At 38.1% G+C, this 26,905-nt stretch overlaps 1 protein-coding gene across 3 annotated transcripts in view; it reads right to left on the bottom strand.

The window, feature by feature from the left end:
* Positions 1–17,782: 17,782 nt before the first annotated feature.
* Positions 17,783–26,905, bottom strand: part of gad1a (glutamate decarboxylase 1a) — a 68,320-nt gene continuing 59,197 nt past the window's right edge. For all 3 annotated transcript variants that reach the window (XM_064327149.1, XM_064327152.1, XM_064327150.1), the window contains 6 exons: positions 23,690–23,754; positions 23,525–23,603; positions 21,667–21,816; positions 20,572–20,679; positions 19,846–19,935; positions 17,783–19,707 (listed from right to left, as the gene is read on the bottom strand). In XM_064327149.1, the coding sequence (XP_064183219.1) occupies positions 19,534–19,707; positions 19,846–19,935; positions 20,572–20,679; positions 21,667–21,816; positions 23,525–23,603; positions 23,690–23,754 (666 nt within the window). In that variant the 3' untranslated portion in view covers positions 17,783–19,533. The remainder of the gene's footprint in view (positions 19,708–19,845; positions 19,936–20,571; positions 20,680–21,666; positions 21,817–23,524; positions 23,604–23,689; positions 23,755–26,905) is intronic.

The following is a 26,905-nucleotide window of genomic DNA, read 5'->3' as shown; positions in this document are numbered from 1 at the left end:
TCAAACCTCCCGTTTTTAAGTAAAATCATTGAAAAAACTGTTTTTCAACAGCTGAACAACTTCTCGGGACCACACAACTGTTTTGATGTCTTCCAGTCAGGATTACAACCACACCACAGCACTGAGACTGCTCTTGTTAAGGTCTTCAATGACATCCATCTGAACACAGACAGTGGCAGAATTTCAGTCTTAGTATTACTGGATCTCATTCTCATTCTCATTCGACACGGTCGACCACAACATATTACTAGACCGACTGGAAAACAGGGTGGGACTTTCTGGCACAGTACTAAACTCATTTTAATCCTACTTAAAGGACAGGGACTACTTTGTGTCTATAGGTAATTACACATCGGAGTGGACAAAAATGACATGCGGAGTTCCCCAAGGCTCCATTCTGGGGCCTCTTCTGTTCAACATCTACATGCTCCCACTGGCTCAGATTATGGAAAACAACAAAATATGTTACCATAATTACGCAGACGACACACAAATTTACATATCCATATCACCAGGGGACTATGGTCCAATACAATCACTGAGTAAATGCATTGAACAAATAAATGATTGGATGTGCCAGAATTTTCTCCAATTAAACAAAGACAAAACTGAAGTAATTATTTTTGGAGCCAAGGAAGAATGACGAAAACCACAAACCAAACCAGAAATCTTGGTGTAGTCATGGACTCGGACCTAAATTTCAACAGCCACATCAGAACATCTGGAACAAACTCCCGGAAAATTTCAGGTCTGCTGCAACTCTCAGTTCTTTTAAATTAAGGCTTCTGTTTGCCGCAGCCTTTCACTAAACCAAATTTGCGGCTTTTGATTCATTTCTTGCACTGCACTGTAACTTTTATTACTTGATTTTATACATTCTATGAAATCTAGTTTATAACTTTATGCATTCTATGTATTCTTTTTTCATCTGTATTTTTATCTTATTTTTATTGAGTAGGGTTTTAATTTCAACTCTTTAATAATGTCATTTTGTGATGTGTTTCTTTTGCACTTCGTCTTAATGCTTTTAATGTTTTATGTAAAGCACTCTGAATTGTTGAAATGTTGAAATGTGCTATACAAATAAATTTGCCTTGCCTTGCGCTATTTGTACTTTTTGCTGTTTTTATTTTAATTTTTATTGTGCATTGTACGAGGGGTCCGGAGACCTAAGAATTTCATTGCCAACGACTGCTTCACTGTAATCGTTGTGTCTATGACAATAAAGAACTTGATTGATAGACAAAGGAGTCCGGTGTATTATGCAGTATACCTGTATGGAAGCATCTGCATTCGTTATGTTTCTCCATTTATTCAGGTTTTTTCTTTAATTTGTCCCCCTTCTATATATATATATATATAGCATATATATAACAACAATAAGAAGCTAGCAGGATCATAATGGAAATCCTGGAAATAGCAAAAACATTTCTGTTTTAAAAAAGATAAGGATTGGTCTCTGTGACAAGACCAAGGCGAAGAAATTCATGTAAATAACCATTTGCCTAAGGAAGAGGATATGTAACCAGACTAAAAATGCAAATATTAACTGATAAGGAATCTAGGTCAGGCACAGTCTCTTTCATTTTCATTAACTTCCAATTAACTCAGTAGGCCTGAAACACCTGCTTCCAAATTAGGCTTGCAATTATGCATAAATTTGATTTAGCTTAGACAATATTATCACAATTAACTGGATACAAACAACCAATTGCCGTCTTTGGTAAGTACCGCAATCACCACCCCACCCCCCCAAAATAAATAAAAAGCCTTAGACTATGTAAGTGTTTGGTAAGTGTACAGCTATATTTATGACTGCAAGGAGGACCATTATTAAAGAATTGCATGGTAAATCCCATTCATGTAATGTACAGCAGTCTATTGTTGAGTTTATCCAACATGTTCAGGGATGGTACAGCTCAAAATTGCACTTCTCTTACCAAAAATGCCAGGGCACTTACTAGGGCACTGATGGGAATAAAATGGATCAAATAAGGAACCAAATTACTGCCACGATAAACCACCATTTTACAATCCCAATGAAGTGCATGCAAGCACAGGCTTCAGTCGGCTTCTTGTCAAAAACACTTAAAGGCCATAGCGGAACACCATTTGGAAGATTTTATTATAAAAACAAAAGTGTGAATAATGAAAAGTGTGTTATGCAAGAATGTATTGTGAAATGTGCAGCTGTGAGATGATCAGCCAATAAAGCTCTTTTACGTTGGAATTCGCCTCAGCCTTCTGTTACTACCACAGATACAGCTTTGAATGACTGCTATTCTCTGATTATCTCTGAAATAGAGACTTGCAGACTTGGCTTTTTGGTGCCAGTTCACTCCTCTTCATAACGGCCACCTTCAGGGGTGTGTGGTCACTGACAGATGGTACAGTTAGCTGTTATCTTGCCATGGCCTTTGAAAACTAACTATCAGACTAAATGCTAATGCTTTCGCAGGATAAATTCTAAAATTTGAAAGCCTGGGCAATTCAGTAAAAGTTACAGGTTAGGACATTTGGGAGTGCTTACACTTCTATTACTTCTTTTTAGATATTATCAAATATGTAATACATATTATAAATATATAAAGTTTCTGGTATCTAAGGGCTTGTCAGGGAAATGATGCATGGGAATAGGGGCATTGTGCTTTTGACCATTAGGGTCTAGGGCTATAAAACAATGGATTGATATTCAAATGATATTTGAAAAAAAGACATTTCAGCATGAAAAAAAAAATGTTAAATGTAAAAAAAATGCAGCATGTCTTTATTGCAGCCATCTTTGTTTTAACCATAGCTGTGTTAAGCCAAAAGTAAATCTTGCATTTTAGCGTCTCCTCTGCTGAAAATGAAAGTTGCGGGGTCAGGGCATTACAATGCTGCTGGATGGACACAACACTTTCTCTTCATCCCTGGTGCAATTAGAACATGTCTTTTCCACCGCTGGCAATATAGTGAATTAAGTCAATAAAAAGGGTATTGGAACTGGCCTCATCGCAAGTGGACCATTTGGTGTTTTTGGAAAATAACCTGCAGGCCTGGTATTGCCATTACATTCTTAACCAATTAAGTTAATTTTACCCATTTCTTTTTCCACACTAGCATTTTCAGAATTGTATCATTTTGGAGGATTTGGAGAACTTTAAAACAATGCTTATCTTAGGACCCTCTCCAAAAGGTCCAAGAAAATATACTTCTCACTTTTAATAGCACTTAATTGTAAATTATCAACGAGGATCAAAAATTAATTTTAGTCACATTTTTGGAAATTGTCCAGCTTAATGCTATTTAAACAAAAGCATTATAAATCGGTTGACATAATGGTACTGAACACAAATTGCCTACGCATACACAGTAAAAATATTAAAATGTGTAACAATTTTATTGTATCCATTTCAGGTATGTATATACATGGCCAAAAGTATGTGGACACCTGAAATCCTACACCACGTACAAAATTATGGGCATTAATATTCAGTTGGTCCACACTTTGTTGCTATAACTGCCTCCATTCTTCTGGGAAGGCTTTATAGTAGATGTTGGAGCATTGCCACAGGGATTTGCAGCGAGAAGAACACTGCTGAGGTTGGGCACTGATTGGGGAAGCGCAGAATTGTATAGAATGTGATTGTATGCTGTAGCATTAAGATTTGCCTTCACTGGAACTAATGGGCCTTGCCCAAACCATGAAAAACAGCCCCAGACCAAGGGGTGTCCAGATACTTTTGGTCAGATAGTGTATTTTTAGGTACTTATTTCGTGCTGACATAAAATTGCCACACATTTTAATCTTTTTGCTGTGCATGCATTCTCTCCTACCACTTACGTCAAAATCTGATTATAAAAGTGTACTGTACGTAGATATTAAAAGCCATCTCAAATGTTCATATTAACATTTTTTCCCCAACTTAACTGTGTTCAAGTTTATGATCAAATAAAAAAGTCTCATTGTATTGATTTGCTGTTTTAGGGATATAATTCACAATTAACACAAATTCTGACATGCCATTCAACGTTTAAAATTGTAATATACAGACGGGTGACAAGTTATAGGAACAAGCTGAATAAATGAGTGGAGAAATATAAGGAATGCTGATGCTTCCACACAGGTTTACTGCATGATACAATTAAGCAATTAGCATCCTATCATGCTCTTTGGCATGTATAAAAATGTTGAGCAGGTCCAGTTGACCTTGATGGCAGGTGGCAAGAAGAAAAATGACTTTGAATGGACTTTGAAGGATTCATTATTGGGGCATGGATGGCAGAAGCTTCAGTCGCTGCTCAACTGCCTAGTGTTTCAATAGGAATAGTGACTGAAGTGCATTTAGATCTATGGGAGATACATCAGTAAATAGGGTCAGAAAATAGTTGTCAAAAGCACATTTGATGACCTTGATGCTTGTGCATTACGGCAATATGTAAGGAAAAACAGAAGAGCAACTCTATGAATGAGAATATCAATGCGGGGTGTGATCAGACTGTCAGCAAGAACAGTCTTTCAACAATTACGTAAAGGGAGATGTTGTTGGGTTGCAGTGCATAAACCCCTCATTACAAAGATGAATGCACTTTTGAGAGTTCAGTGGTGGAAAAATCATAGGCTACAGAAATGTAGAAAAAAGTGATATGGTCAGATTAGTTATCCTTCACTGTATTCTCAACAAGTGGGTGAGTGCATGTGTGGCGTACTCCAAGAGGATAGTACGGGCTTGAATGCTTGACCCCTACAGTGAGGTTGTGGGGTCAAGCATTGGAGTATTTTCCTGGCATGGTTTGGATCCTCTTGTCTCCTCAGAGGGAAGGGTCATTGCAAATCAATACAAAGTTACCTTTATCCTATGATGAAACATTTCTATCCTGATGGGAGTGGTCTCTTCCAGGATGACAATGCCCCCATCCACTGGGCATGAAGGGTCACTGATGCGAATCATGTGCTATGGCCTTTGTAATCACCAGATCTCAACCAAATCGAACACCTATGGGAGACAGTGCTCTCCACCACAATCATCAAAACAGCAAATGAGGGAGTATCTTTTGGAATAATGGTAGAGTTCCAGAGACTTGTAGAATATATGCCAAGGTGCATTGAAGCTGTTCTGGTGGCTCGTGATGGCCCAGTACCTCACTAAGATACTTTATGTTGGTTTTACCTTTAATTTGTCACCTGTCTATATTTGAATGTATTCCAACTTATGTGTTTTTTTAAGGAACATCCATTCCAACATCATTTTTTGCCAACGTTGACAGCCAAGAGCCATAGTAGTGGTGTCTGTGATAGGCAGATGTTGTCTCACCTGGCCTTTGACCTGCCCTCTCCCTCAGGGGGCAAGCTGTTCCATGGTTAGAGTGGAAAATGATGGACCAACTTCTCTCAAATCTAAAACCTTTCCTCAAGGTATACCACATCTGTGAAATGCAAAGCTTAGCTGAGGCTTAAACCCAATCTTATGTACTTTATTTTGTGTATCATTGTATCGTAAGTGTGGCTATGTGAAAACAGGGGAGCACAGAAATATTTGTGTCCAACAATTGAGCACCAAAAAGAGGGGTTAAATCAAACAGTGTAACTATTTGATAGCTTAGGAGTTAAATTCTATTAAACCTTTGATCTTGATTTGAACACTAACAAAGTTCTAAGATGACTCGTTCGTACAAAATTGACTGTAAAGCATTAAAAAAGCATTTGTAATTAATATAATCAAGTATTCATGATTTGCTCTATTATTGCATATTTGTCACACTAAATGGTTTCAGATCTTTAAATAAAATGTAGTATTAGACAAAGGAAAACTGAAGAAACACAAAAACTTTAAAAAAAAATTTTTATGAAAAAAGTTATCAAAAACCCATATTACCCATGGTGCCGAATACGAATAACATATTCGGCAACTCTCAAATAATGCATTCTCTACAAATATCTTCTCCCAAATTTGGGCAATTATATGGATCCAGATCTTTTTTCCGTCCTCTTTGATGTGATTCACTCAGCATCAAGTTTCTTAATTAGACACACAGACACACCGGCAGAGAGAAAGCGAGTGAGATAGTCCACAGCAAGGCCATCAGGCACTGGGTGCTTTAAAAAATAATTCCTTCAACACTGTAAATGCTATGTCCTCCTTCCTTGACTATCATAAATGTTGAGCTAAAAATAACAAAAAAAATTTTATTTTTTATAAATCTACTCAGTATGGAAATACAGGCAGCTTGTGCAATTTTCTTCACAAACCCCCCACCCCTGCCAGAGAGTAGAAAAAGGTGCTTTTATCCAGATGCGTGGTTGCTGTCCACTCCAGCATACTGTACAGCAACTGAATGACCAGAGCTTTGATAATAATTTCCTAATCAAAACCGCTATCAAAACTAATTTTGTACATATAATCACACAAAATTAATTCACTGCAATTGTGTGATGAAGTTGATAAAGCCTTCAGGTTGGGGATGAATAATTGTGGATGCTGTAGTAATGAAAATGATGGCTTCGAATTCTTCAGAGATAATCCCACAAACATATATTTAGGTTTTCCCTGGCACTTGAATAAACTGAATGGAGTGGCTACATGATAACTGTGTGAAATGTAACTGATTTGTGTGCTTGCAGCTTTTAAGAGGAGAGTGATAGTGCATAGGCTATGTAAAAGCACGCTGCAAGTAGAGGGGAGGGAGAAATGTGCTGAATGACTGACAAAATTAGTTTAACTGTGTTTCTTTAATTACCTTTTCCATTTTGAGTTTTGTCATGCACATTTTAGCACTTTTCTCAGTGTTCCTGTAATATACCTCAATGCATTTTTCCTTAGCCTATATAACAAATCTGTAATTTAGAAATACAAATGTTGAAATTGATTCAGTTGTGTCCTTCATTTCCAGAAAATAGTTTTGCATATGTGGTTTAATAATATTTATGGAATTAGGTCATTTGCTGTAATGCAGGATACATCTAACGCCACTGTCCAGCGTGACAGTAATATGTAGTAAAAAGGTTTCTGGCTAATGACACACCCAGCACTGGCTTATGGGGCTATAAAATATCTGCCCTGTTTCCTCCAAGGAACTTTTTAGTATAATGGGGGATGTTGAGTGTCCTCATCGCTCTAGACCAGTGTTTCTCAACTGGCGTCGCCTCAGGACCCACATTTTTCCTTAGTCATTAAGTCGCGACCCAAATTTCTGAAATTTTTGAACCACTCAAAATTATTTCACAAAATAATAGTGCAGTAATACACAATGCCTTCATGCACTGTTAAAAACATGAACTAAACAAAAAAAAAGTGCAACAAAAGTGCAACTAGGCTAGGCTAAAAACCCAATGAAATAAAAAGGCAGACTTATCTTGAATTAAGAGGCACACAAACCATGTTCCTTTTAGTACAAAACCAAGTTTATTAATCTAGGAAATGTTCATTTAAAATGCATAACAGGAAGATCGCTGTGAGGTTGCTTTCCGTAGAGGATTTCAGCTATATTCTGTAAATGTAGCCTATTTAGATCAAACCTACCATGCATAAAAACATAAAAACGCTTGTCAGTCACCCATTTCTATTTAATAATTCCATCATAGCGCGTGTTTAAAACCATAAAGCCACCCCTTACCAAAAAACTTTATTAAATTAAAACTGTAGGCTACAGGTTAACGTTAAATATAGACCCACTAGTCTGACTTTTACAGCTAAGGGACAGTTTCAAAGGTACGTCGTAAATTGGAGCTGGCCTTCACGGTGGTGCTTAAAAAGTGTATCAATCGATGCCACGCGAATCGATTGTCTCACTTGTAAAGTCTTATGAATGACGTTTTAATATAACAAGTGTTGTCATAATCATTTTACATCAATCTAATATTGCAGAAGAGGAAGCTATACCTACTAAAGATTATCTGCGAATCACTTTGAGTCAAGACTAGACCTTGTGATAGTTTCAATAAATACATAAACTGTAGGTTACAAAAGATAAAATAAAGAGCATCAATCGGGACATATAAGCCATAGTCTGGGAGTTCTTGGAAGCCCACGAAAAAGGATATCGCTACATATGGGTGAATTATTTTGTTCTCATTGAAACTAAGGTCTAATGTTAATTTGTTTTTGTCACACAATATATAGGCAACTGTAGCAGCATATCCACTGATTCCCGCTGACTTTTCTCTGCAGTGCAAAAATGATCGTAGATGAAAGGCAAAAGCACGTCTGTGGAAATTGATCATGAGTAATTCTATACGGGTATGCCTTATGAATAAGCCTACCTGTTGAAGTGATATGTTCATACGCCTTGGTTTGCTGTTGGATAGTCTTAAGTTTAACCAATGTGGCGTCCCGATCCCTTATCGGTGCTCCCCACGAGACCACCAGGACGGCCGAGCCCATCGACACCGGCGGCCGCTAGGAAAAGTTGTGAGTGGGCGTTACCTGCCAAACCACAGTCTGGAAACATTCAGGACCCTGGACAGCACCAGGCAGACCAACTGAGGTGACACCGGCCAGAACCATGGACAGGGCTGCAGCAGAGGGGAGGTAGGTGGAATTTTCCACTCTGCAGCACACCTAAAGCTGCTTGATGGATTGGCTGTCGCCGCCCACCTGAAGCTGCTTGCACTGACGAGCACGCAGGCTTTTTAGACCAGCACAAACACAGGAATGGCAGAGTTGCTGGGGCTTCCTACGGAGCTATGCCGGGCGACTCTCTACACCTGCACCTGAGACTGTAAGCGGCCGTGGGCCAACTCTCTTAAAGTGGAGGAATAGTTGTGACAAACTGGAAAGTGTAAAGTGTAAAGAATAACAGTGATTCCAGTGGACCGTGTGACAGGGGGCAACAACAGGAACAGCTCAGAGCTTGAGCTGGGGAAGGATTGGAGTGCTACCTCACTTTGGAGGGAGGCCTTCTCCCCTACACCCCCTTGGGGACTGGAGGATCACCAGCCGGCGCCCGGAGCAAGGAGCCGGACCCGGATCTTACTGGCCAGGCCCTATTCTCCCCCCTAACCTGTGTGTTTCTCGTTTCTCTCCAGAAGGACGTTTGAGTACCTGGAGTGGAGCACCGATACCCCAACCGGGAAGACGCTTTAGTTGTTTTTTGGCTCCCCCTACCCCCACTCATTACGACGATTAAAGTACTTTTTGTTAACCTCTACCTCAGACTCACTGATCTGTTTCTTCTGGACTTCCGTCACTCAACCCCCCCGTTGGCTGAGAGAGTTCACACCAAGAATATCATTATTGGGTTGTTTACTGAAAATCGTAAAACAACATGGTAAGAAAGAAATGTTCTGTAATGTTGATATTTACCCACTGTTATTTTGTTTTATATAGGAGGTGTGAGCTAAAGGAAAGGGATGTAGATCATTTGTCCCGTTTGATCATTATGAGCCACCGTACCTATGTGTGTGTTTATGGCTAGGCCAATCAACCTGCTTTAGTTCCGTCCATTTCTCATGCAAGTGCACTCACTCAAGGTCGGCTTTGCTCACACGGTTTTCTATTCTTAATAAACCGGCGGTTTGTTCCAAGTCAGTGTGATCATTGACTCACACACAAACAAACTAATTTCTACAGGGTGTGCAGTCAGAAAAGCCATATCCTCAGTAAGATCCACTACGTAAAAATAATATAAGCTTTTTTTCCCCGCACAAATTGGATTAGTATTATGGATAGGCCCTATACTTTATTACCATCATGATCGGAATAGACAGGTGAAACGACAACATTCTCATGATGTGCTATGCACAGAAACGGTTGGATAATTAATTTTCATAAAGTTAATATTAAACTATCTATGTAATTTGTGCATGCGGATGTAGGCTACTAGATGCGCACTATAGTACAACTGTCGATTTGAAAAGCAAAATGTTGGCCTAATAAGGCTAAAACTGTGACAGGATGAGCGGAGCGCATTGCTAAGGGACAGCTATGAGTGCCTCAGACCACGCTTAAGGAGGCGCTGGGAAACAGCTAAGCAACTAAAGGAAGACTTTAAGGTATACCTTACGACGCACGTAGCGCTACGGAGGCTCTGGGAAACGCAGCGGTTGCCGATCTTCAGTCTTTGGCTGGGCTCTACTTCAGCTTTTAAGTAAATTAAGTCACCCAGTGCCTTAACATAAACGGGTCAAATTTTGTTTCTGTGTAGGATACACCTCTGACCCCTTGTGTCTGTTCATAGCTTCGCCATCAACGGAGATACTTTCCACAAAGTATAGAAAAATACATCCGTATGTCAATGACCGTCACTTTTTCATGTCATTCTCCCAATCTGATATAACAGAGGGGTGGGGGATGGGATGTCACCTTTTTTAATTCACCGATAACGTGATCCCACATTTTGTTTTCTGTTTTGACAGCTGGTTTTAACAGCTGGTTGTTGGTAACCGGACGTTTTGCCCGTATTCGCCCAAGTAATCGTGGGGGTTTCGAAATATCGTGGATAGGGTGCATGAAACTTAAACTGGGGGGAGAGAAAATACAACTGAGGGGGCAAAGCCCCCTCTTGCCCCCTCGTGTCACCGGGCTTGACACCAAGACGCCTACAGCAGTCTACAAAGAGTAACAATCATCAGTTCGTACATTAACAATAAATTATTACAGAGGGCTGTTACCAAAGGTTTGAAGAACATAATGATATGCGTACCGAGGTAACACCACAACCGTCTCTTCTGAAACCGGCTACACGCTGCACCAGCTGACCATAGCCTTCAAAACTAAAATACACACACACAAATGACACAGCCCGGCTTGACAACAGCATTGTCAGTACCCTGTACAGAAGCAACTACATCACAATCAGACGAGTGAACCTCATTCAATAATTACTTACAAAGAGCTGGATTCACTTTCACAAATCGGAGCTGCTTCCGAATGCCACTTCTCCAAAACACCAGGGACGCTGCCATATTGGAAATCCAAGTTTCCTTTTAAATGCTGCTCGGCTCCCCTACCGTATTCTCTGGACTAGCTGTGCATTGCATCATGCTTTCATGTGCCAGCACTTCGCTGCACACAACACACTGAAGTTTTGGTCCCTTTTTTTCCTCAATGTAAGAAAACCCATATTTAATGTAGTCGGTGTCGTATTTGCATTTCGCCATGTTTACAAATGCTCGAATGAGCGCGTTACTGACATTACAACGCTAGCAGCAAACGCTACTGCACGCGCGCTGAGTCATGGGAAATGTATGTCCTTCAAAATAAAAGCGCAGCATCAGAAATTCTGTAGACTTTTTCCCTCAACTTGTTTTTCTTTTTTCACCCACACATCCGCGACCCACTCAAAATGGCCCCGCGACTCATTTTTGGGTCGCGACACACCACTTGAGAATCAGACCCTAGACTGCTCCAAGAATGTGCAGGAGCTTGTCTTCACAAAACACAACTTAGGGATGTTTGTGTAAAAAGTAGTAAAAACAAAAAACAACAAAACATGTTAGCCTCACATTCGGAGGTTCTTTAATTTCATTAGGAGTTCATACAGTAGTTCAAAATGAAGATGAGGAGGTATTTCTTGAATTACAAAAGCATTTTTCTTGTGTATAATTGACCTCAGTGTTCCTCAGGTTGGGGTGGTGGTGGTGGGGTTCATGCAGTTCATACTATGCAGTACAAAGTAAGGATGAGTAACTATGTTTTGATTTATAAAAGAAAATTGTCTATGTTTGAAAGTTTATTTGACTGTTTGTTTACCTTTAAAAGCCTGTTGTGGCTGTATAACATACATGTCATTGTTAAACACAGCTTTAAAAAGCAAATTATTATAATGGTAAAAAGCAGGGTTTTCTTGGCATTTTATACAGCTTTGGGTTAAATGATGCTTAATTCTGGTTTTCTCCCACTTCTGTTTTTAAAAAATCTGAATACAAATACAAATCTTTGCATTGGTTGAACAAATACAGATAGAAATACAAATAGCGGCATCTCCCTCCACCCCTATCACCAATGTGGAATAGTAATTGCCCCCTTAGTTACTCAATCAACCAATTAACCAAATTTAATTCATCATTAGGTTCAACTGACTGAACCATCTTGACTTGATTGCAGGTTACTTATATTGAACCCTATCATCAGAGTGAAGTAGTCACCACAAAGCTTCTATAATCACACTATACCAAATATATCAGTCTGGAAATGGTTACAAAGCCATTACTAAGGCTCTGGGACTCCACTGAACCATTATCTCCAAATGGCGAACACTTGGAACAGTGATGAATCATCCCCGGAGTGGCTGGCCAGCCAAACTTTGTCTATGAGTACAGCGACAACTCATCCTGGAAGCCACAAAAGATCCCAGAAAAACATCCAAAGAACTGCATGCCTCAGCCAATGTCAGTGTTCATTACTTTTTTAATCAAAATGTCATGTGAGTAGCAAGGTGGAAACCACTGCTAACCAAGAGAAACATCAATGCTCATCTCATTACATATTACATTACAGGCATTTGGCAGACGCTGTTATCCAGAGCGACGTACAACAAAGTGTATAACCATAACCAGGAACAAGTATGACGAAAACCCTAGAGAGAAGTACCAGTCCAAGTGTAGGGAACAACCGCATAGTTCAACTTGGACCATGAAGGTTAAACTGATTAGCACTAACACAAACGAGAACAGCAACAACGCAGTCTATGGAAAAATACAAGCAGTAGTTAAGACAGTTAATGCACCTAAGTCACCTACGAAACAGGTACCTAGTTACAACCCTAAGCCCTAAGAGATTACAGGGAGGTAGGGAGGGATGGGGAGAGGTGCAGCCTGAAGACGTGTCTCAGTGTCTCAGCTGTTCTGACCTCCACGGGGAGGTCATTCCACCATCGTGGGGCCAGAACAGACAGGAGACGTGTTCTGGAAGCGCAGGTGCGAAGAGGGGGAGGTGCCAGGCGTCCTGAGGTAGCAGAACGGAGGGATCTGGCTGGCATGTAGGGTTTGAATATCTTGTGGAGGTATGCTGGGGCTGATCCCATGACTGCCTGGTATGCTAGGACCAATGTTTTAATTTGATGCGAGCTATAACAGGCAGCCAGTGGAGGGTAGTGAGCAGGGGAGTGAAGTGGGAGTGTCTGGGGAGGTTGAAGACCAGACAAGCTGCAACATTCTGAATGAATCTCATATTTGCAAAAAAGCACCTAGATGATACCAAAGCATTTTGGTCAGATGAGACAAAAGTGGAATGTTTTGGATGATAAGAGTCCCATTATGTCTGGCGTAAAGCAAATTGTTATGCCTTGGCGAGGCGGTATGCCCTATACCGCATTGACAGTTTGGCACATGTCAGAAATACCTACAGAAATATCCACACTGATGACAGACTCTCAGCCCTAAAAACATTAACATCTGTACCTCTCCGGCTCGGATATAGCCAGGCTATATGGAAGTAAAACCTGAGCTGAATTATGCTTTAGTTGAGCTAGTCTATTTATGTCAAAATATCTGTACAGTTAGATTTCCACCCCTTTAGGCATCTAGATTCCGTCTATATTTGGGCTTGTGCTTACTGGGCTACCTTCCTTAAAATCATGAGCAAAGGACAGCATTAAAGAACATCTTTTTATTACAAAGCCTTTCATGGGCATTTAACTAAATAGGTGTTTATTTCCTTATGCAATATTCACATTCAAATTATATCAGAATGTTCAATGTGTATGTTAAGCAAAAATCACAAACGGGGCGCCATATGCGTTTCATGCCATGACAGCCATGACGACGGCTGACCGCTGTGGCGTTTCTCGGTTTCACTACTTTTGTACTTGGCTGCTGTAGGCAATGTTTCCAGCAAATGCCACATTTCTAAATTAACCCTATCCTCTATCAACACACAAACAAATAGTAGGTCTGTCATATCTACAACACCTCTTTAAAAACACTTCTGTTTAAAATTATGATACTTTCATAACTCACATTATGCTACATGAAAAATAAAGACGTTTATGTATGGGTCTTTGCATTTGACACACTCCTTAAATATCAGAAAATACTTTTATGGTGCTGGCCTGTCTGTCTTTTATATCCTTCAATAAGCAAACTGAACTCGGTCATCTCAGTCATGGGTAATGCGCTTTGTACAACGATCTGTGATCGTGTCAAACCTCACCTACTGTATAAGACCATTCTCAAGAAAACATTGTTCAATTAAATAATTTGTGGTAATTTCTTTCGTACTACTGTTATTTTCTTATATGCAAAGATTGCTGGGAAAATGTCTGTGTATGCTGTTGTCCAATGCCAAGTGTCTATTTGTCACAACTGTTAGCTAGTTTTGGAGGCCAAATTGTAAGGTCAAAAAGCCTGTCTGACCAACCTTCCTTGCAGAACTGCTGTCATTCAGGCCATGTTTTAAGCACCTCAGTCCCCTATCTTGCAAAAATGCTTATTGTGCATCCTCTGGTAACCTTTATGTGTCTCAACAAAGTATCACATAAAATATTTGCCTCGGAAAGGATATGTTTAAACTTGCTTGTCAAGTAAATTTTACAAGATGTACAAGCTCTTGTACATTTGCAACATTTGCGTGATTTTAAAATACTGTAGATACTGTACATACAATTACATATATACATGCATACATACATACATAGAACACTTCATTATCCTCATGACAGCATTTTCCTAGCAGCATATAATATTCACATTTACAAACAGACATTTATACCAATAAACATTCAATCATTCACATGACAGAAGGAGGGGGGAATAAATAAATACATTTTGAATTTGAAATATTGAGTTCTATGAAATAAAAGTAGAATTTTCTAAACACATCCAGACATGTGCTTACCCCATTAATGTACTGAAGGCTTGTTGGTCAAGTAAAGTTTCACAAGTGCAATAGTAAAAATTTTCTACAATGCAAAAGAATAAAATAACTTTTTTTTAAAAAGGTGTAACACAGCTGAATTGCTGATTATTTCCACTATTACTTATTGCCATTTGACACGTAATGTGACATACACTTCAAATGACCGCATTCTCTTCCAGATGGTAAGATGAAAAAACACAGGGCCAAGTCACTTGAAATATTTTAAGAAACATTGGGTAGTAGCATTGCTTTGGAACACAGCATATTTAATTTGTGTGAGCTAAGAGAGCCAATATTGTCGCTTCTAACCTGGGCTAATTTTAAGTTCTAATGACTTCTAGACATTGCTTTGTATGTGTTAGTGTGTTTTTCTTCAGATAGAGTATTTCACAGTAAGAACATCATCCCAACAGTCAAACAAGGTGGCGGTAATGTGATGGTGTGGGGATGCTTTGCAGCCTCAGGACAACTTGCCATTATTGAAGGAACCACATATTCTGCTCTGTACCAGAAAGTTCTTAATTTCTTGGTGTTTGGTTGCAGTTCTTGGTTGCTGCTAAAGGTGGTGCAACAAGTTACTAGGTTTAAGGGGACAATTACATTTTCACATGGGTGATATGAGTGTTTGATAACTTTTTTTTTATTAAATAAATGAAATAATAACTAAAAAATGTATTTAGTGTTTACTCAGGTTCCCTTTGTTTAAGATTACATTTTGTCTAAAGATCTGAAACCACTGTGTGTGACAAAATATGCAATGACAAGAAATCAGGAAGTGGGCAAATCCTTTTTCATGGCACTGAATAATAATGAATGAAATTCCATAAATTTATGAAATGCAAAAGCTTTAATAGGTGTGTGTTTTTCAGAAGACATTGGAAAGATACTATAATCTTAAACTAAATATATAAAAATAATACCAATATGTACAACTGGAGCTGTAGAGCCTGCACTTTTACCACATGTGCATTGTTTGATTGCAAATATAAAATTGTGGAGTACAGGGCCAAATCCAGCAGGAATAAAAAGTCATTATGGAGCTCACAGGAGGTCCATCTAATGAGGACACCTATTTTTTTGTAGTTAATACATCTTGAATGGATTGAATGGATTTGAATGGATGCCTGCATTATGGTTTAGAGTGGCTCCACTTGCAACAAACTGGAAAAAAGAAAGAATGCTGCAATAATTGTGATGGGTGGTTGGCACATGTCCCCTTAGCAGCTAATGATATAGCTGGACAACTTCCAACATATTTGACAGCACAGAAAAGAACTGCAAAAGTATTGAAAAATATAGCCTCCAGAGGATAACAAAGATAACATTTTTTTCTGCATAACTAGGTACAGGGTGTTATTGATATTTCACCTATGTGTACATGCAGTTGCAAGTATGTTTAAATTTAGCTATCTTCTGTGCAAACCCTGTTGATAATACGTGCTAGAACTCTAGTGCTAATACATTCCTTTGCCAAGCTTCTCCAACAATGAATAATAAAAATAATTATAACGTCTTCTTGCCCTACTAATTTCAATTTAAAAACTACAATTTAAAAAATCTCCAAATAAAAAAATCAGTAAATATGCACAGCTATATTATAACAAGCTTCTCTCTCTACTAGCTGGCTAGATTACGTTGGCTAATGTTTGTAGTGTCAGAAAAAACATGCAACTTTCCAGAGCGCCTCTAAATGAATAGCAAAAATAACACCAACAACCTCTCTTTCTCATCCTACTGCACTTAATTTAAAAACTACAATTTAAAATATCTATAAATTTGCAGAACTATATTTTATCATGAGCTTCTCTCTCTGTAGCTATCTTTCACTAAATCTCACACTAAAACTAAGCATGATGGCTTGCACACATTGTGACACTTGACAAACCCCTACTTTAATTGGAGAAACAGTATGTCATTTTTTAAAAATCTAAATGGCTGATTGGTTAGGGAGGACGTCCTCCCTAAGTGTAATTTTTACAATGTAGAATACTTTTTCCCCCATCCAAATTCTTGATTAGGATGGTCTTCTGTGTCCTCTATGGACGAACCTCCTGTACAAGTCTATTAAATACATATGTCGTAGCACACATACACTATTTACCTTGGTTATATACAGTTGCTCAAGGGAAGCTAAATAAATCCATATAAATTAAATGGAAGCACAATAAAGCCACTAAGCAAAAATGCTTTTTAACCCTCCTGTTATGTTGCGGGTCAAATTGACCCTTTTTAAAGTTTGAAAATCTAGAAAAAATACTTAAAATTATTTTTTCAGTATGAAACTTCTTCTACTGGCCTTAATTAGTGTAATCACTTTAAATGAAAATGGTCATCTTTCTGTATTTGCAAACCCCCCCTGTATGGGGATTGACCCGGGAACATTTTTGCTGTACCTAAAAAATGAACAGAACAGGAGGGTTAATGTGACTTTTCTGATTTCAATTGGAAAATTAGTCCCAAAAAACCACTTAGAAACACTGAACATGAACCCTGACATTTACAAATCAAATATTATTGTGTATGATTACTATTGTGTATGATTGCTATCATGTACAATACTTAAAAATATTATGGAAACTTATGCTTCAGTTTCTTATTTAGTGTCAAGTCTTGTTTATGACATTTCATTCAGAAATTCAGTAGAGAGGACTAACACTTAAAAAGTTCAGGAAAAGTGCTGGAGGTTAAAAAAAACAGACAGTAGAAACAAAAAACTTATACACAGTTTCTCCATTACAAATTTCACGTGAAACATTTTGAAAGTGCTTGTGCTAGCAGTTTCAATACATGAAATTTGCAATGGAGAAAGTGAACGGAAGTTATTCTTTTTTTTAATGTTCTGAAATTCTGTGAAAAATGATATCTAAATGTTGAAGGTCTGTTCCTGCTTCCATTTGCTGGAATACAATTGTCAGTAATTCTTAAACATAGGTACAACTAATAGGGACCTAACTGTTTCCACACAGGGCATAATAAAGTTAATAACTTGACAGAAGTGTGTGAAGTATTGTAAATACATTTTTTATTAGGACTGTAAATATGACAGTAAGATGTTTTGTACATGACATGATTGCATGTTAAAGTGCCTGCTTTGACAAAGCTGATCCCACACAAAGGATTTCATTCAATCAACAGTATCACAGAAATTGCTGCATCATGCCATTTAATATTTTGGTCCAGAACACATCAAAGTCATAATCATTCTCCCTCCACATGTCATGTCAGTTGAAAACAGAATCTAGAAAGTTGTGCCAAAAACCCACATATTATTTTTGTTATTATTTTTAATATAAGTGTAATACATTTGATTGTATAGCCTTGTTAACAAAGACATCAATCGTTTTCATTTTGAATATGTTACTTCATTAATAAGGCCATTCAATCAAATGTATCACACTTATATTCAAAATAATCACAGTATTATTTTTGTGATTATTTTGAATGTAAGTGTGATACATTTGATTGAATGGCCTTATTAATGAAAGTAACATATTTAAAATAAATATACATTTTTTTGTAATAAAGTATTTAAAATACATACAGTAAACACGATTCTCCAACCTCCTGAGGAAAATATTCCACAGGCTGATTCTACATTGTGCTTCTCGCTAATTAAAGTACCAGCAGCAATGCTACTGAGTTAGTTTTTAATCCAAGTGTTAGCTACTTTGATGACTAGAACATTCAGTAAATAACATATCAGTTACACAAAATACAATAAGGTTTAGGGTGTTAAATAATAGTTGTCTCATAAACATCTGATCATAATGTAAATATTTGTAAATATTTAGATATTCACTATGTCAATATATGTTTATTAGTTCTATAAGGACAGCATAGTATAGCATACATTTTCAAATATGACAAATTCTCTTTCTTTGGCTACAAATACACTAAAATACCTTTCACCTTATTAAAACTGAGTGTACACACCCACCCACACACACACACACACACACACAAAGATACATTAAAATGGAAAATACTTGACAACTCTTGAACACTGGTCATTTCTCAATATGAATAAAAACATTTTAAATTATATAACTATATATAATTGTTATTATTTAAACATATCTTACTGTAAAACTATGACATTTATCAGATTTTTCACAAAGGTAAATATAACAATACTATACACAATCTACACCAAATTCATTATCTCTAAAAACACAGAAATAGAATACATAATCTGTCACAATGACTGTGTCACATGTTCTCCAATACTTGACACCAAAGAACAGCTAGGATATAGGGTAGCACATCTGGCTCTGTAATCACTTGCACACAAAAAAGCACCGCTATTCAATATAATACAAGTTTATGGGAAAGTGTGGCGTTCACCCATCTAATTATCAGTCAAACTTCTAGAGAAACCAGAATATATAGTTAATATCCTTCCTACAGCAGTTTATACACAGTGTTGTCTAAGGGCCTCTGCTCTACCCTGACCTACTTACACACCACAGATGCTGCTCAATAAATACGTGCTGTTTCAACTTTCAGAATGGTTTATAAAATACCAGTTACATCGCATGACAAAACAGTCACTGCTATGAGACTTAATGGGCTGGGATACACACAAGACAATATGCTTTTTGATATTTACCTGTACCTAAAAGGACCTACTGGCTACAAGATTCAGAATCCTACACAACTGCTTGGGAACTGCTACTGTAGGTTCTTCCAGAGCAGGTCATTTTAGAGCTGCCTGCAAAAGAAAAAAGAAAACGCCTCTTCCAACAGGGCAGCCCCCTTACAAGTCCTGCCCCAGCCTCTCAATCTCATCGGTCAGGAAGTCAATGTCTGACCTAGTAGCGGCAGGGTTGGAGATGACCATCCGGAAGAAGTTGACTTTGTTTCCCTGAGGCTGGTAGCCCACCATGGTGGACCCTGACTCCATCATCATTGCTTTGATTTTGGGTGCCACCTGTTTTGCAACAGTGATGTGAAAAGTTAACAAATCCAATAGTTATACACATACCTTCTGAAATAAAAAAAAAAACAAAATCTGTCTTTGTGAGCCCAAGGAAAGTACACTCACAAAGGAGGAAGGATGTACCTGTACCTTATGCAGCTTCTCCTGGCGTTCCTCGCAGTCCGGCATGCCGCGCAGGCTCAATGGAATGTACCAGAAGCAGACATTTGTGTGCTGAGGCTGCAGAGAGAACAGATTCACATTGATGCCAGCCCCCCTACTAGAAGGAGACATTCATGTGACCCACATTTACATTACATTATGCACAGAAAATTGAACAAAACTAGTTCTGAGTTCCTCAGATTTTTTCTCCAAAAACAGAAAATGTATTCTGTATAATCCAACCAAAAGCGCTGTTGACTAAAAGTTTCTTGAAAGCTGAAATGTATAACTCTGAACTGTGCTATTTTTCTCTCTAGATGCTTGATATTGTACATGTAGGAAAATGTTCATCTCCCTGAATTGTGCTAATTTCTTCTCTAGTAGATGAATTGGAAGTAAAAGCGTTTTCCTTTCCCTTTGTGGTACAAGTTCTGAGACAGGGAGCCACAGTGACAGGAACACAAATATGTGAGTTTCTTTTAGGCCATAAATTATACCAGAATATCACTCAGTACTGCAGATGGCAATCTCTCACATTGAGCTCACTACATTAAGTTTCCTTGCACACAGTTATAAGGTATGCAGAGTGACAAAGGTCCTCTTCATATTCATTATATCTGTATTAATGCTTCATGCATCATGAAAACATCATTGTCCATGTTTGTTTGTTTTTTTGGAGCAGAACAGAACAGAAAAGGCTGGGAAAAGGCTCACCTCTCCCTCAAACACCATTTCATACCCTTGCCGATTCTTTATTTTTGTGTAGAGGTATTCAGAGAGTTCCAAGCACCTGTTGATGTGCTGTTCAAACCCAATTGTACCCTGTAGAATAAAGTAGGCATAATGTCAACTACGACTGAAAGCAGCAATTGCAAAGATCCAATACATGTTCTGCCTTCTGTTTGTTCCTACTTCCTAACTTGTAACAGCTATTAAGCTAGTTTGCTAACAAATGACTAACTTAACTGTGCTAGCTAAGTCTCAGCTAACAACGTTTGGCAACAGGACTAAAATGATTCGTCACATTGAGGAAACATTGTCTAATGTTTCCTCAATGTGACTCCATTCAGGTTGTTATGATACAAAAATGTGATAATCTTATGGGTTTTTGTCCAATTTTTAGTAAATAAATTCCTATCTCTTCCTGTGAATTCTGATGACTCATTATGTATAGATACGTCAGATGGCACCCCCTCATATTTTGTTTTATTAGCACTGTTACAGCTACAGAACACAGCTTTATAAGAAAATTTTACTTTGAGGACAGCTTCACCAAAATATCATAGTTTGGAATGTTTTGTATTACCCTCAGGATAACTGATGTGAGCTGTATGTATCTGTATCTGCAAAAATCATTTGAGGTGAAGATGTCTTTGGGATATTACTTCTCTTATCATCTAAGTGAATGGAGGTGTTAAAATCAATTAACTTCTGTCAGAACAGAGACTACTGGCAACAAATCTTGAAATCACTGTATTTATGAAAACCTAATCATGATGCTTAAGACATAACAAGGAACTGCAGCCTCCACTACATTTTCTGAATCAATTCTCAGCAACAGGGATAACATCAATCATCACTGCTTGGGGTAAAGGGGGCTTTGTTGTGGGCTAAAGTATTATATGTGACACAAAATTACATGGATGTAATTCTTCTTCAGGGGAAGTCCAACATATTAAATAATTACGGGTGAAGTTCACTTTAACAATGCAACTCGTGCTTATCTTTGTCGGCTATGTTTGGGTCACTATAATTTTATCTTTGTGTGAATACCTTGGAATCTGTGAGACTTAATACACTAAACATCACCTTTGCTTTCCACATTAGCCAGAATTTGAAGATGTCCACATGTCTGCCACACTGGATGGCCTTGTCACCAGTGTCATAGGTGACATCATACTGTTTGTCCGGCTGGAAGAGGTATCCAGCACACATCTGATTGCAACCCTGGAGAAGTCCCTGCAGGTATAATTCACAGTGTCAGATTATGGATAAAATACCGAAACACAACAGGAGACAAGCTCTGCTATTCAGTCCATTGAGAAAAGTGTGTGTTTTTATGTCTTACGCATATATATGTGCAGGGGTTAAATTGGGGGTGGACGCAGGTGGACGGTAAATAAATAAATAATTTTGACCAGTAGTTTTGCAAATAACTATGACAATCCAGTCCATTTTTCGTACGCTCCAGTCCATGTGTTCCCTCTAGCCAGTTACTCGCTCAACCAATCAAAAATCCAAAGAAAAAAAAAACTCAGGAGGAACAGTTGTTTATATAGAGTGCCACAGAAAGAAAAATATCGTTGATTGTCTTGATTGTTTGGAAGCGGACACGGTAGGTAATTTCATTAACATGTAATTTCATCTATGCAACATTTTAAAGAGAGATTAATAAACAGCCCCCACGAACGCCGGCTATTATTAACGGCAACTTAGATTGCTTGAGCAAAATCAGCAGGTTTCTGGTCAGCAGCTAAGCTAGGATTGAATATTTCCCACATACATAACGTTTTATTCAGCGGCGACTGGTGAGCTGAAAATCGGTGGGGCGCAAAACTTTCCTTTAAACTAATCATTGATCTCAACCTGTTTTCATTAGTAATTTTCCTTTATAATCAAGCATGCCAACGATTGGATTAATCAAATGGCAAGTAGCCTAACACACAGCATCTTCATACCGTGCTAGGGGGATTAAATCATAAATTCATATATTCATTATCCGTTAAAAATCCGTTTTAATCACCAAGTAGTCTACACTTAACAAACAAGATACACCAGTCTGTTATCTACCGTGTTAGCTTTCAGAATAACAAGCAAAAACAAAACCTGCACTTCAATTTTGTTTACAATCTACGCATTGCAGATATTTGCTATGAATATGAGTGCGGAAAAAGAAGTGCATGTATCCGCAAATAATGTTGATTAAAAATGTGCACAATTTAGTACTGCAAATGAAAATAAATGTAGGCTATAAGGCCTAGGCTACTCGCTAAAACTGCCTATTTGGGGAGAGCTGGCTATATATGATAGTACTGAGTAGACTATTTTGCGGATTAATACTCAAGGAAGATCATGGTAAGATTCCGCCACTGCTTAGTGATTAAAACGGATTTTTCTAAATTGCATTTATCATTTATAATCTCCCTAACACAATGCGAAGAAGCTGTGTCCCTTTCCAATTGATTAGTCAGATGTTTGCATGCTTGTTAATCACTGAAAATTAATTAAAACAGTTTGAGATCAATGATTAGTTTAAAGGAAAGTTTTGCACCTCACCAGTTTAAGAAAGATGGATAAAGGAGGAAGAAAGTGAGGACAAGAGGAGGACCGATTATTTTCTTAAGTAAAAAAAATTCTCAGCATTGATGACACTCAATAAACTTGAAATATATTATGTAAAAGCTTGCATCAATAATTATACATTCTTTTTAAAACATTGTTTTCCTTAATTACAATTATGTGCACAACTATATTGAGCTGAGACATTCATTGGTTTGTACCTTTTTTCACCCACCTCCCACCGGATCTCAGGGTCCACCCACCTCCCAAATCCCAATTTAACCCCTGTATAAGTGTATTTGTGTGCCTAATAGTGTTGGTGCATGCATGTATTTGGTGTGTAAATGTTATAGAATGTGTAGTTTGAGTACAAGTATGAACTCATCACCTTTTCTCTGACCAGGATAGCAGAGCACTGCAGTGGCACTCCCATCATCTTGTGTGGGTTCCAGGTGACTGAGTTGGCCCTACAAAAATAATGACAAAAAACATTAACAACAAACACTCTAGATGTGTAAATACATTTTACCTCTGGATGTATAAGTTACATTACCTCTCAATGCCACTCAGCTTATGACGGTGCTTCCTAGACATCAGTAGTCCTCCTCCCCAGGCACCCTAATTAAACACAAACAACATTTTTCATTGCCTATAAAATGCTCATGCAGTGTGTCTTTGGAGAAGTTGTTTATTGTGTGACTATTCTTTTAAAAATGAAATATCAGCAAAAAGCAAATCTATGGCCATTGATTATAGAAAGGACATAGTAGCTTCAATAGAAAACCATACTTGAAGGCGGACCACTGGAATTTATTGATGAAACAAGCATTTTTTATGCTTTTCTCTATTTTCCCCCCGATTTGGAATACCCAGTCATGCTCACACTGTTACCCTCACTGCAACCTCTGTTGTTAATTGATAAGTGCAGACAAGCTGGTGTTCTCCTCAAATGTATGTGATGTGAGCCACTGCTTCTCATCACACTACAGTTCAAAAGTGAGTCAGAGGAAGACACTTCAGGCTCTATTTTCTGGAATCAATATCGGACGGTGCATGGATGCAGTCAATGGTGGAGCGCGTGGGCACACAGGCCATGGCTAGTCAGTGTTGGTATTTTTGGAACCAGAGGCAAGAAGCGCACTGCGAACACGTAGAAACAAAGCTGGATTATACTGAATATATTATCAGTGGGTGTGGTGCATGGTCATGGTCATGGACATGGACAACTACAAAACACAGGTTCAGTAAGATACAATACTTATTTCGTACAGCTATTTCTAGCCAAGAACACAATTTAGTTCACACAGTGAACACTATTCTGACCTAACCTCTGCCAAGCCAACTAGCAGAAGAACAAGCTACAAAATTAGGACAAATAAAATTACCAAAAAGTGCTGGAATGGCGTACATGTAATGAGTGTCATGAAAGGGGGGATTTAAAGTGAAATGATATACATATGGTAGTTAGTCCAGGTATAGCCTGAAGAGATGAATTCAGACCATGGCGAAAGATGGGTAGTGAGGGAGAGGTTTGAAGAGGGACAGGGTTCCACCACTGGGGAGCTAGGGTGGAGAAGCTCTGTGATCCCTTTACTCGGGTGGGAGGGGGTACAAGGCGCCCTGCTGCCGCAGAGCGGAGTGGTCGTGCAGGCGTGTAGAATCGAATCATGTCCTGCAAGTAGATAGGGGCCATCTTGTTGGTTGCAGTATAGGTGAGGGTCAGGACTTTGAACCTGATCCTGGCAGCGACCGGTAGCCAGTGGAGTGATTGCAGTAGAGGAGTGATGTGGGAGAATTTGGGAAGGTAACTGGAGCTTGCACCTCCATACCAGCTAACTCTTTGGAAGGGTGGCACGAAGACAGCCCTTACTGAGCACAATAAACAAAACTAAGAATCTGGAGCTTGCCAAACCTCATTGGAATTATGACTGGTAGAGAGTGCTATTGATGAGATGAGACCAAAATTGAACGTTTTGGCCATACACCCCTTTGACATGTTTGGCGGCAAAAGAGGAAGAGGAAGCACCTCATACCTACTGTCAAATATGAAGGTGGATCATTGATATTTTGAAGATGTTTTGCTGGCAGTGGTCCTATTTTAGATCAATGGCACAATGAATTCAACAAAGTACCAGGAAATTCTGGCAGAAAATTTGGTTGTCTTTGCTAAGAAGCTAGGACTTGGTCAGGTAGATTCCAAGCATACATCAAAATCTAAACAGAAATGCTAAAGTGAAATGGCCATCTCAGTCTCCAGACTTAAATTCCATCAAAAACCTATGGTCTGAACTGAAGAGGGGGGGTCCATAAGCGCAAAACCCAAAGATATCAATGATTCTGAAAAGTTCTACATGGAGCAATGCACAAATCCCTCCAAATGTGTTCTCTAACCTTATCACAAATTATAGGAAAAGTCATCTTTCATCTTTGCCAGGGGTGTTTTCACAAAGTATTAAACCAGGGGTGCCAATAATTGTGGAACCTGTTTTTTGGGAAAATATTTTTTTTATTTAAAACATTTAAGACTTTGGTTGATTCCAATTAATCATTTATCAAGCACACTAGTTTACACATGTTGGGACATAAAGCTTACGCCAATAACAATTATTTTTTAGTTTAGGTTTTTTTTTTTTTAAGCATTTTTGTGCATATTTATCAAGGGTGCCAATAATTCTGGAGCCTACTGTAGATTTATTAATAGCCGATGAAATGACCTCCTCCACTGGGCGTACTGCCAATTTCGGTTGTCTACGATTGCAATGGAAGACAAGGATAATGATATACTAATCTGTTTCTCAGATGTTGTTTAGCGGGAGGTGCAGAGTTGGCTGCACCTCCAAACGAATCTCATAAATGAGAGAAAATTGTTTGCATTTGTTTGAATTTTCTTCTGTCAGAATTAAAACATTGCCTAAATGTTTATTGGACCATTTTTAATTTCTCATTAAACCTGTAGCTAAATAGGTTAAACGCACAATGCTATAACTAAAAAATAATGACAACAGTATCTTAAAATATTATTAAACCAAATATAACCAGGGAAAATAAAACAATGCCAGTAATCCCATTTATATCCCCTATTCTAAATATCTTCTCAACCACCAGTGATAATGACATTTTGTGACCATCAGTAATCTGAAATATACAATGTATATTTGTATGTTTGTATAGTATACAAGCAGTATACAAGGCAAAAAAATTTTTTTTGCACAAATATTATCATTTTATGTAGAAAAATACTGGACAAAGCAATACATGTTCAAGCTGATTATATCATTTCTACCAGTAAGATATGTTGGACTGCTCAATGGTTGGTATGAAATAATAAATAAAGGAATTTGTAATTATTACTTGTTTAACTCAAATGCTAATTGTTTCCACATTTTAGTTTTATGTCGATATTACATTTATTACATATTACATTTATTATGCCAAAAAGAGAGATTACTGCAAAATATTACATGAACTCTGTTTGGCAGTCTATCCATAATTTGTGACAGTGCTGTAGCTATCATTTTAACTACAATCAATTAAAATGAAAAGATTGTTCAAGTTACGTTTATTGTCATTACAGATGGATGTAAGAAAAAAGAACAAAATACAATACCCTAGGGACCACAATGCAGTATGAGAACAGCCATAGACAATTAAAATGAAAATGATTAAAAAGGCAATAAAAAATAAATGCAAAGTCTGCATTTCTACTGCTGGTATTTATATCAAAGTCAAATTGGATAGCATATGATCCAAGAAAACCTTTGATTGGCTT

The sequence above is a fragment of the Anguilla rostrata genome, chromosome 3 (genome assembly GCF_018555375.3).
Source record: "Anguilla rostrata isolate EN2019 chromosome 3, ASM1855537v3, whole genome shotgun sequence".
Taxonomy (NCBI): Eukaryota; Metazoa; Chordata; class Actinopteri; order Anguilliformes; family Anguillidae; genus Anguilla; species Anguilla rostrata.
The sequence above is the reverse complement of the archived record's forward strand: the minus strand, read 5'-3'. Positions and strand labels throughout refer to the sequence as shown.